Source organism: Dendrobates tinctorius, unplaced genomic scaffold (genome assembly GCF_039654945.1).
Source record: "Dendrobates tinctorius isolate UK_male_01 unplaced genomic scaffold, ASM3965494v1 ptg000163l, whole genome shotgun sequence".
Lineage (NCBI taxonomy): Eukaryota > Metazoa > Chordata > Amphibia > Anura > Dendrobatidae > Dendrobates > Dendrobates tinctorius.
The window spans coordinates 6,189,873-6,202,674 of NW_027361830.1; the positions used below are offsets into that span (position 1 = coordinate 6,189,873).

Genomic DNA, 12,802 nt, shown 5'->3' on the forward strand with positions numbered 1-12,802 from the left:
AGAACAGGGTTTAGACCGAGAACAAGTCCCACAGGACTGTACAAAATTCCTGACATCACGAGATAAGGCAGGCTGTTATGATAGAGTCACCGTAGGAGGCAGACACAAAAATAGAAGCTACGTCCAGAAAACCAGAGAAGTTGGCAACTATCAGATTGTAGACCCCTGAACCTATCAACACAACTAGCAGTAGCCGTGGGGGGTTCCTACGGAGCCCTAGACCCCTCGATCACAGCCGGAGAGATAAATAGCCTAAAGACAGAAAAGGAAATCTAAACTGCCCCAGAGCAGACCCCAAAGTAAAAGGCAGCCCCCAACATATAATGACGGTGAAGTAAGATGAAAAAACACTCACAAAGATAGAAAGATAGGCTGAGCAAACGATGGGGCCCAAGCTAACTAAACAGGACAGGAAAGGAAGGTTGCTGTCTGCTATCTGCCAAAACCCTATCAAAGACATAAGCCAACAGGCTGATATGGAAAAAGACCCTGAAGCAGCTAGGCTTCAAAAACTATATCAGCACTCAGGTATTTTCTGAAGACAGAACTAAAGGAATTCAGCTCACCCCAGCAGGGAATGGCAGAAATCCAGAAAAACAAAGCAAAACAAAGTCAAAGCACAAATGCAAAAAGCTGAGCAGAAAACTTAGCTTTAGAAGAGCAGGAATTCAGACTGGTCTCCAAGGATCCCTCAGAGAAATCACCCGCAGGGCAGAAGGGCGTCGGCGGCCTTATATCCAGTCAGTAACTCCACTCAGCCAGTCATCATCATTAGTCTCAGATGCTTGATAATCAGGCTCACTACCTTTCTCCACCAGAAGAGGGAGTTCATCGGGCCTCAGTGGTGGAGGGGAAAATGAACTCACAACAGTACCTCCCCCTTGAGGAGGGGTCACCGAACCCTCAACCACGCCACCAGGGCGATCAGGGTGAGCCCGATGAAAGGCACGCACCAATCTTTTGGCATGAATATCAGAGGCAGAGACCCAGGAATTATCCTCCTGACCATAACCCTTCCACTTAACTAAATACTGGAGTCTCCGTCTAGCCAGACGGGAATCCAGTATTTTCTCTACCTCATATTCCATGTTACCTTCAACCAATACAGGGTCTGGAGGTGCCACCCCCGGAACAACAGGTTCAACAAACCTCTTCAACAAAGACTTATGGAACACATTATGGATTTTAAATGTGACAGGAAGAGCCAAACGAAAAGAGACCGGATTAATAATCTCCAAAATCTTGTAAGGTCCAATAAATCTAGGCTTAAACTTAGGAGAAGCCATCTTCATAGCAATATTTTTTGATGATAACCACACCATATCACCAACCTTAAACTGGGGATCAATGGTCCTATGTCAGTTGGAAAACCGCTGGGCCTTTTCCTGTGAGAGAGATAACTTATCCACCACTTGGTCCCAGATCTGGTGCATTCTCTCCACCACAGTGTCAACATCTGGGCAGGCAAAGGGCTCCACCTGCCCTGAAGAAAATCGAGGATGAAACCCAAAGTTACAAAAAAAAGGTGACATCAAAGTGGCAGAACTAGCTCTATTATTTAAAGCAAATTCGGCCAAGGGCAAAAATGAAACCCAATCATCCTGATCAGCGGAAATAAAACATCTCAAATACGACTCCAAGGTCTGGTTTGTTCTCTCTGTCTGCCCATTGGTCTGAGGGTGAAAAGCAGAGGAGAAGGACAACTGAATTCCCAGCATGGAACAGAAAGTTTTCCAAAATCTAGACACAAACTGAACTCCTCTGTCAGATACAATGTTCTCAGGAATCCCGTGCAAGCGAACCACCTGTTGCAAAAACAGGGGCACCAACTCAGAGGAAGACGGCAACTTAGGGGGTGGTACAAGATGAACCATCTTAGAGAACCTATCACAAATCACCCAAATAACAGTCATCCTTTGAGAGACAGGCATATCAGAGATGAAATCCATTGAAATATGGGTCCATGGCCTCTTGGGGACAGGCAAAGGCATCAACAACCCACTAGAGCGAGAACACGATTTAGACCGGGAGCACGTCCCACAGGACTGCACAAAATTCCTGACATCACGAGACAAGGAGGGCCACCAAAAAGACCGACTCACCAGATCTCTAGTACCAAAAATACCTGGATGACCAGCCAAAGCAGAGCAATGAACTTCAGACATCACTCTCTTCTTCCACTGGTCAGGAACATACAACTTTCCACTGGGACAACGCTCAGGTTTGTCCTCCTGGAACTCTTCTAGAGCACGTCTTAAATCGGGCGAGATGGCAGAAAGAACTACCCCTTCGCCTAAGATGGTAGCAGGCTTGGTCACCACAGGAGAATCAGCAAAGAAGCTCCTAGAGAGGGCGTCTGCCTTGACATTCTTAGTTCCAGGAAGAAAAGAAACCACAAAATCAAAACGTGTAAAAAACAAGGCCCACCTAGCCTGTCTAGGGTTCAAGCGCTTAGCCGACTCTAGGTAAATCAAATTCTTGTGGTCAGTGAGGACCACGACTTGATGTTTAGCTCCCTCCAACCAATGTCTCCACTCCTCAAATGCCCATTTCATGGCCAACAGTTCCCGATTCCCCACATCATAGTTACGTTCTGTTGAGAGAACTTTCGGGAAAAGAAAGCACAGGGATTCATTTTAGATGTTACAGGATCCCTTTGGGACAAAACAGCTCCTGCACCAATCTCAGAAGCATCCACCTCTACCTGGAACGGAAGTGAGACATCAGGTTGCCGCAAAACCGGGGCGGAGGTGAATCTTCGCTTCAGCTCCTGAAAGGAAGAAACAGCCTCCGGAGACCAATTTAACACATCAGCACCCTTCTTAGTCAAGTCAGTCAATGGCTTGGCAATACTAGAAAATTTTGCTATAAATTTCCGATAAAAATTAGCAAAACCCAAAAACTTCTGGAGGGCCTTCAAAGAAGTGGGCTGAACCCAATCGTAAATGGCCTGTACCTTGGCCGGGTCCATTTAAATAGTTGACGGAGACAAAATAAATCCCAAAAAAGAAATCCTCTGTACTCCAAAAAGGCATTTAGATCCTTTGACATACAGGGAATTCTCCCTCAAGATCCGGAACACAGTCCGAATATGTTCCACATGAGAATCCCAATCCTTGGAGAAGATCAAAATATCATCCAGATAGATAATCAAAAATTTATCGACAAAATCTCGGAAAATATCGTTCATGAAGCACTGGAAGACAGAAGGGGCATTAGTGAGCCCAAAAGGCATCACCAGGTACTCAAAATGTCCCTCCGGAGTATTAAACGCCATCTTCCATTCATCCCCATGCTTAATGCGAATAAGATTATACGCCCCCCTGAGGTCAAGCTTTGTAAACCAGCAAGCACCTTTAACTCTAGAGAATAGATCCGAAATCAGGGGTAACGGATAATGATATTTAACAGTAATTTTGTTGAGGGTACGATAATCAATACAAGGTCTTAATGATCCATCCTTTTTGGCTGCAAAAAAAAAAAACGGCACCTAAGGGTGAAGAGGATGGTCTAATATGACCCTTCTCCAACGCCTCCTTAATATAGGACCGCATAGCCTCGTGCTCGGGTACAGATAAATTGAAGAGCCGACCCTTGGGAAATTTACACCCCGGGCTTAGTTCAATTGCACAGTCATAACTCCTATGAGGAGGCAAGGACGCAGACTCATTCTCACTAAATACATCATAAAAGTCTGCCAAATAGTCAGGAACATCATGCGACTGAGGAGAGGTGGAAAAAACCGGAGCCTCACTAAAGGTACACCGACAACCCCAACTCACCACAGACACAGATTTCCAATCCAAAACTGGATTATGAATTTGCAACCAGGGAAACCCCAGAACAACGGCATCATGCAGACCATGCAACACCAAAAATCTGCAATTTTCTTGATGGTCTGGGGCGACCCGCATGAGCACCTGGGTCCAAAACTGAGGTTTATTTTTAGCCAAAGGAGTAGCATCAATCCCCCTCAAAGGGATAGGCGTCTGCAGAGGTGTCATCGGAAATCCACAACGTTTAGCAAAATCCAAGTCCATTAGGTTTAGCGCTGCTCCCGAATCCACAAAAGCCTTGGCGGAAAATGTGGACAGGGAGCAGATCAGAGTAATTGCCAGAAGAAACTTAGGTTGAACACCACCAACAGAAAACGTGTGTGCAAAGCGTTTCTCTCGTTTAGGACAGACAGAAATAATATGCGAGGCATCTCCACAGAAAAAACACAGCTTATTACGCCTTCTGAACTCCTGACGTTGCGCCTTAGACAAAACTCTATCACGTTGCATAGGTTCAGACGTCTGTTCAACCGGTGGCAACACCTCTCGTGCAATCCTGCGTTCACGTAAACGCCGATCAACCTGAATGGCTAATGACATAGAATCGTCCAGACCAGAGGGAACAGGAAATCCCACCATAGTATCTTTTACGGCTTCTGACAAACCCTTCCGAAAGAGAGCAGCCAAGGCATTATCATTCCAGGTAGTAAGGACCGCCCACTTTCGGAACTTTTGACAGTACAACTCTGCAAAATCTTGACCCTGGTTCAATGCCAACAGGGTCTTTTCAGCCTGATCAATAGCATTAGGTTCGTCATACAACAACCCCAAAGCTTGAAAGAATGCGTTCACATTAGTCAGAATAGGATCATCTGGTTTCAAAGAAAATGCCCAATCCTGGGGATCGCCACGCAGCAAAGAGATGACAATTTTAACCTGCTGCGCGGAGCTCCCTGACGAGTTAGTCTTCAAGGCAAAAAATAATTTACAATTATTTTTGAAACTCAAAAATTTAGATCGATCCGCAAAAAATAGATCAGGTGTAGGGACCTTTGGTTCAACAGCATGCGAACGAGCAAGGTAGGCGGAAATTCCCCTCACTTCCGCAGCGAGCTGCTCCACACGATCAGACAATTGCTTTATCTCCATTGAGAGAAAAAAAAAAAAATTCCCCCCTACGGCCTCAGAGATATAGAGGAAAGAATATACAAACACCTTTTTTTTTTCTTTTTTTTTAAACACAATTCTTTCCTGCTATTGGGTACCCTAGGATCTGCGGTATGGCGGGTGATTCTGTTATGATTGAGTCACCGTAGGAGGCAAAAACAGAACTGCTAGCTAAGTCCAGAAAACCAGAGAAGTTGGCAGCTATCGGATTGCAGACCCCTGAACCTATTAACACAACTAGCAGTAGCCGTGGGGGGTTCCTACGATGCCCTAGACCCCTCGATCACAGCCGGAGAAATAACTAGGCCTAAAGAAAGAAAGGGGAAAACTAAACTGCCCCAGAGCAGACCCCAAAGCAATAGGCAGCCCCCAACATATAATGACGGTGAAGCAAGATGAAAACACTAACACAGTCAGAAAGATAGACTGAGCAAAGACGGGGCCCAAACTACCTAGATAGGAAAGGACAGGAAGGCTGCTGTCTGCAATCCGTGAGAAACCCTATGAATATAAGAGCCAACAAACTGACAGTGAAAAAGGCCCTGAAGACGCTAGGCTTCAAAAAAGCTATGTCAGTACTCAGGAATATTCTGAAGACAGAGCTACAGGCAAAAGGAGATTCAGCTCACCCCAGCAGGGAATGGCAGAATCCAGAAAAGCAAGGAAAACAAAAACTAAACACTAATGCAAACAGGCAAAGCAGAAAAACTTAGCTTAGAGGAGCAGGAATCAGACTGGTGTCCTAGAAGTCCACAGAGAAATCACCCGCAGGGCAGGAGGGCGTCGGCAGCCTTATATCCAGTCCGTGACTCCACTCAGCCAGTCATCCTCATCAGGCTCAGGTGCCTGATAATCAGGCTCATTACCTTCCTTCACCAGAATAGGGAGTTCACCAGACCTCAGTGACGAAGGGGAAAATGAACTCACAACACCGTCCCCTACATTCGACTGAAACTGCACTCATCAAAGTGACCAATGACCTTCTGACAGCAAAACGTAACGGTGACCACTCTCTGCTCATTCTTCTTGACCTATCTGCAGCTTTCGATACTGTTGACCTCCATCTCCTACTCTCTAGGCTCCAGTCACTAGACATTAAGGACACTGATCTCTCCTGGTTCTCTTCCTATCTCTCTGACCGCTCCTTCAGTGTTTTGTTCTCTGGCTCCACTTCATCTCCTCTTCCTCTTGCTGTCGGGGTACCTCAGAGCTCAGTCCTTGTCCCCCCTCTCTTCTCTCTCTACACAGCCCCAATTGGACAGAGCATCAGCAGATTTGGCTTTCGGTACCATCTTTATGCTGATGACACACAACTATATACGTCTCCCTCCGACCTTACCCCCTCTGTACTACAGAACACCAGTGACTGTCTGTCCACAGTCTCCAATATCATGTCCACTCTCTATCTGAAACTCAACCTCTCCAAAACTGAACTTCTGCTCCCGCTGTCTACTAACCTCCCTAAATCTGACATTTCCCTCTCCGTGGGTGGTACCACAATAACACCCCGGCAGCAGGCACACTGTCTAGGCGTTATGTTTGACACCAATCTCTCCTTCACATCCCATATACAATCTCTTGTCCGATCTTGCCGCTTACACCTAAAGAACATCTCTAGAATCTGCCCTTTTCTCACCATGGAAACAACAAAAACCCTCACTGTAGCATTGATCCACTCCCGCCTGGATTACTGCAACGCTCTATTAATTGTCCTCCCCGTCACTCGACTATCCCCTCTCCAGTCCATACTTAATGCATCAGCCAGGGTCGTCCATCTGGCTAATCGGTACTCGGACGTGTCCGCTCTTCGTCAGTCATTACACTGGCTGCCCATTCACTATAGGATCCAATTCAAAGTACTTGTTCTCACCCAGAAACCTCTCCATGGTGCGGCACCCCCCTACATCTCCTCCCTCATCTCTGTCTATTGGCCTAGCCGATCGCTGCGCTCTGCAAACGACTTTCAACTAACCTCTGCACTAATCCGTACCTCCCACTCCCGACTCCAAGACTTCTCCCGTGCTGCTGCTATCCTCTGGAATGCTCTACCACAGGAAATTAGGACTAACCACAATTTGCATAGTTTTAGGCGCTCCCTCAAAACACATTTGTTCAGAGCGGCTTATCACGTTCACTAATCAAAGTCATTCTATGTGTAAGTGTGCGTGTGTAGCCCATTCACTATCTCCATCCATCCTTCACTCCCTCAAGATGGCTGGACCTTCAGGCCGGGGTCACACTGGCGAGGAATACGGCCGAGTGAGAGGCGCTAAAAGCACGCATTAGACACGGACCAATAATTCTCTATGGGGTCCCTCGCACCAGCCGTATATTTCTCATCCGTATTCTACGGTCCGTGCCAATCGCAGCATGCTGCGATTGTCAGCGTACTACGCCCTTAGTACGCCAATGCAAGTCTATGGGTGCGCAAAAAATACGGATTACACACGGACCACACATGTGACTTGCGAGAAATACGCACCCGGTGTCTTTTAGCAAAGTCGGCAATTCAGTGCGCTATACAGTAAAGTCACACTGACAGGTTTAATAAAGAAACGAAAGAATAGATATACACACATAGAATATATATATATATATATATATGCATTCTATGTGTCTATATCTATTCTTTGGTTTCTGTTTAGAAACCCTGTCATAGGGCTCCATTATATGTCCATTTTGCAAGCCTGCGAGAAAATCTCGCCATACGGATGCCATACGGATTACATATGGATGCTTACATGCGCAAAATACGCGACCACACCTTGATTACGGATGACATACGGAGCACTGTTTAGGGGCCATTTATCCGTATTACGCATGTAAAATACTGACCGTATTTTGCGTCGGTTAGTGTGACCCCAGCCTCATTGTAAATATACAATTGTAAATACACACCTGTACTCTGTCTCTCTCTCACCTCATTGTAGATTGTAAGCTCTCACGAGCAGGGTCGTCTTATTTCGTCTTATTTTGCTTTAATTATTGTATTGTTAACGTTGTTACTTGTGACTTGTATTTTGAAACTGTTAAACTGTAAAGCGCTGTGGAATATATTGGCGCTATATAAATAAAGATTATTATTATTATTATCACAAGGAAATGGACAGCATGTGACTTGAATATGAGTGTCTGAGCAAAGGGTCTGAATACTTATGACAATGTGATATTTCAGCTTTTTCTTTTTTAATAAATTTGCAAAAATTTCTACATTTCTGTTTTTAGTCAAGATGGGGTGCAGAGTGTACATTAATGAGAAAAAAAATGACCTTTTTGAATTTACCATATGGCTGCAATGAAACAAAGTTCCACTGTATATTCCATATGCTGCCAGTAAAGCTGCCACAAAGATGACCAAAAAAGATGCAAAGAAGGAGCTTCAGGAAAAACACAGCTGGCTTCAAAACTCAGCGGGTACACCATTGTCTAAAAGACGCCATGAGCACAAACCCTTATAAGTCTTTGCAAAGACATATTGTTATGTCTCCTCACTAGTACCGAATGCCTTCCACTTAGATTGACTCTTGCACAGCTATAACATTATTAGTGTGATGACACGTATTTTTTTATGGCATATGCTAATTATAATCGTTAAATACTATTTATATGTTCAAAAAGACCAACTCTTTTTTTGTTTTGTAATTTAAATATCTTTCAATTTGCAATAGTAGTAATAATACTTACATTTGCCATCTGGAGTTCAGTATTGCCTTTAGTACCTGGATAAAGCACAGTTAGGGCAGATGCAATGCTCATGGGAGAGAAAAAGATGTTTTTGTCGGTATGTTCAGTCAGATTCTTGTAAATGTTCACAGCAAATGTATTATATGATGTGACCAAGGCCTCCATAGTACTCTTCGTAGCAGACCTTAAAGAAAAAATATTAAGTATTAAATACTGTATATAGAACTGCAAATGCATACTATATGTTAATATTTTGTAGTAAAAACAATGCAACATGGTGCAACATGGTATTGTCATCCTGTGCAATTCAGAATTGAAATGCTAAGTAAGTACAAATGTTGATATACAATTTAGACTTTAGTCACTCTTTGTACTATTATGTATGACTAGACTACCTGTATGTGAGAATTCAGATTCTTCAGTGAAGACTGACACTCCTTGCTGCTACACCAGTGTAAAAAGAAAGATTTCTTCATCAAATTAAGCAACAAATGTTTCCTGTATAATTTTATCTCTGACTCAACATGTTCTGTTCCATTTTAACAAATTGTATATAAATGTGCCAACAGACATGAAACAAGAAAGAAGGCTAGCCTAAGCCTAAATGGGGCTTTGTGAAAACTACCCTTTGTTGCCCCTACAATATTCATTTTTTTTAAGCTGCAGGAGCTTATAATACCTACCTCAGCTGCTGCAGGACATCATAATGCACATCTCAGCCACTGCAGAACCTCATAATACCTACCTTAGCTTCTGCAGAACCTTATAATACACACTTCAACTGCTACAGATCATCATAAGGCACACCTCAATTGCTGCAGATTAGAGATGAGTGAACTTTTCAAGGTTCTGTTCGATTTGCTGAATGTTTAGAAGTTCGCCGAACGTACCCAAACTCCATTAAACTCAATGGGAGGCCAAACTAAATGTATACACAACACTTTAAGAGGTAACAAAAAACTTCCCAAACAGCTAAAATTAGGATCAGACACCATGAAACGTGGCATCAACTTACCCATAGTAGAAATTTGGTATTGGCACAGCAGCAGTGAGCCATGTGCCATACATGAGGTATGAGTGTCTCGGCCAGCATTTAGGCTACTTTCACACTTGCTTTATTTTGCAGCGCGTTTTTCCCGCAAAAAAGCGCATGGAAAAAACGCATACAAACGCTGCATTTTTCAAGCATTTTTATGCACATGCATGAAAAAACGCAGCGTTTTTATGCGTTTGTATGCGTTTTTACTGCGTTTGCGTTTTTTTCCAACATTAGTTGGCCCCTCACACTAACCCAAACCATGACTTTACTAACCCTAACCCTAACCCTTAACTAAACCATACCCTAACCCTTAACCAAACCATACCCTAACCCTTAACCAAACCATACTAACCCTAACCCTAACCCTGACCCTAACCCTAACCCTTAACCAAACCATACTAACCCTAACCCTAATCCTTAACCAAACCATACTAACCCTAACCCAAACCCTAACCCTAACCCGAAACCCTAACTAACCCTAAACCCTAACCCTTAACCAAACCATACTAACCCTAACCCAAACCCTAACCCTAACCCTAAACCCCCTTAACTAACCCTAACTCTAAAAAAACGCATGCGCAAAAAAACGCATACATGAGCATGCCAATGCGCACATATGCGCACCCATAGACTTATAATGGGTGTCTTGCTGTAGAAAAAACGCATTGCGCGCATGCGTTTTTTTGAGGCAAGTCGGACGCCCAAAACATGCAACAGGATGCATTTTGTGTGCCTGAGCGCACACCACAAAAAACGCATGCGCGTAAAAACGCATACAACCGCATGTGTATGCACACATAAGCGCATCCCATGCAAAATATAGGAAAAAACGCATGCGTTTTTTAGCGCTAAAATACAGCGCAAAAAATGCAAGTGTGAAACCAGCCTTACAGCTTTGAAATGAAGTTTCAATTAAGACGTGGTGGCTCATGCAACAGCTAATTTTCATCAGTTTCATAGACTACCCTTCATAGAAAAAATGTAAGCATAGTAACACAGGTAGGTAACAGATCAATTGACCCACAGTAGAATATTTTATAATGGCACAGCAGCAGTCAGCAATAGGTCATGCATGTCGTCTCAGGGTCTGACCCAGCATTTAGAGTGAGGAATTGAAGTTTAAATTTAGAGTGAGGAATTGAAGTTTAAATTAAGACGAGGTGGGTGAGGGACCAGTGTAGGCTGGCTGTGCTGCGAGCCCTGATACCTCATTCAACAGCTCAAACTTCCTTTTTGCTCAGCCACACTCAGGTGGCACAAAAATAAGCTTGGTAGACTACTATTGGTAGAAAAAATTAAGGATAGTAATCAATTTACCCACAGTAGAAATTTTAGAATGGCTGAAAAGCAGTCAACATGTTGTGTCAGGGTCTGGGCCAGCATGTAGAGCAAAGGATTGAAGTTTCAATTAAGACATGTTGGGTAAGGGAGCTATGTAAGCCTTTTTGTGCTGGGAGCCCCGAAACCTCATATAACAGCTCATTTTTTTTAGTTTCCTAGCCACACTGGCACAAACATGAGTTTCATATATGTCACAATCAGGGCTTGTTGACCTTGGCTGCAAATGGCTATCACATGTGCAGGGGGGCTTATCTTAGTTATCCCTCCACTGCCACACTGTGATGAAAAACAGCAAGCTAGTCTTGACCTAACAATTTACCGCAAGGGGGCTTATTTTAGTTATCCCACCACTGCCAACGATGTTTTACAAACTGCCGGGATTTATGTATATCCCACTTTCCAGTTCCACTTTGGAACTTGCAGCTCTCCGGCGCCCCCTTTACCCTCAGGTCAGTCAGGGAACTGCACCTTGGATAATTAGTCGCCGGACGGGCCAATTGTTGTGCACTGGCTATTAGGCACGCTGCAGCGAGGGAATTATAAAGGCTATAGCCACAGCCAGACAATCAGCTTATAAACCCCTTCCGTCACTGCCAGCTAGCCCACCTAGGCAAGAGCACACTTCGCTGCCACCAGCCTCCGGTTTCTCTATTAATATTTAAAACTAATAAAGGGGTACAAAGCCAACCCAAATTAGTAGCATAATTACTTCAGGCATGTAAAAGTTCGGTGACGGAGATGGACTAGTAGTTTTATATTTTACTTCAAAAGGTAGGCAGTGTTTAAAGAAGATATAAAAAGATTTTACAATATGAGACAATTAAATTATGTACAAAGCAAATACAAATAAAAGGGGATTAAGAGTAGAAATAAAACTATTGCTTAGGTCATCTTAGGCAAAACCATGCTGGTGGGAGGAGCCAGATGTCAAAATGCATTGAGGGGTCTGGCTGCAGCAGTTTCCCAGGCACCCAGTGGCTGCAGACTGAGGGAAAGAACCTTATACCTCTAGGCTTGTGACATCATTAAAGGGGCTGGTTTGTGGCAGTCCTCCCCCTGCTTTCAGAGTTACAATCTGGCTAAGCAACTATAATAATCATACCTCACGGAGGGTACCTCGTATAGAAACGCACATAGTGTCATCTTATTCAGCTTGTCGCTGGCTTTCATTCAAAACCAAACACGAAGCATCGGGCTGCCCCGGCTGCAAAGGAATCCACTTCTCGGATTCTGCTGAAGCTAGAATTTGGAAAAACACAGGCTAAATAGTCCCGTCGAAGATCATCCCGGATATGTAGTTTTCATATTTCTAGCATAAATTTGCGTCGCTTTATGACCAAAAGATTAGATTCCAATTGTAGTCTATGAGAAGTCAGAGCACATGGGAAGACAAAGGGGCTCCCTGCTGGGAGGAGGGAAATCACTCACTGGTATCTCAGGTTACAAGGAGTGTGTGTGGAAGCTGAGGGGGGGAAGGGGGGTGGACAGTGTCACAGGCTGTGAGTGAGCAGAAATTTGCAGGCATGACAGGCAAGGGAAAAGAAAAGGGGGGTCAAGCCCTCACAACTTGCATAGCAGAGTTCAGAATGTGAATAGAAGATTCTGGAATGTTCCAGAAGGTGTGATACTTTACATTATCGTTACAATAGACTTCTATTGTTAGAAAAATGTAAGGATAGTAACACAGGTACGTGACTGATCAATTGACCCAAAGTAAAACATTTTATAATTGCACAGCAGCAGTCAGCAATAGGCTATGCATGTTGTACCAGGGTCTGGGCTAGCATTTACAGCG

General features: G+C 44.0%; 1 protein-coding gene across 1 annotated transcript in view; it reads right to left on the bottom strand.

Moving 5' to 3' along the window:
- The window catches only part of LOC141052851 (serpin B6-like), an 80,211-nt gene extending 71,138 nt beyond the window's left edge, over positions 1 to 9,073 (bottom strand). The window contains exons 1-2 of the mRNA XM_073550156.1: positions 9,023 to 9,073; positions 8,628 to 8,811 (exon numbers count right to left, since the gene is read on the bottom strand). Coding sequence (XP_073406257.1) covers positions 8,628 to 8,792 — 165 coding nt within the window. The 5' untranslated portion in view covers positions 8,793 to 8,811; positions 9,023 to 9,073. The remainder of the gene's footprint in view (positions 1 to 8,627; positions 8,812 to 9,022) is intronic.
- Positions 9,074 to 12,802: the final 3,729 nt, after the last annotated feature.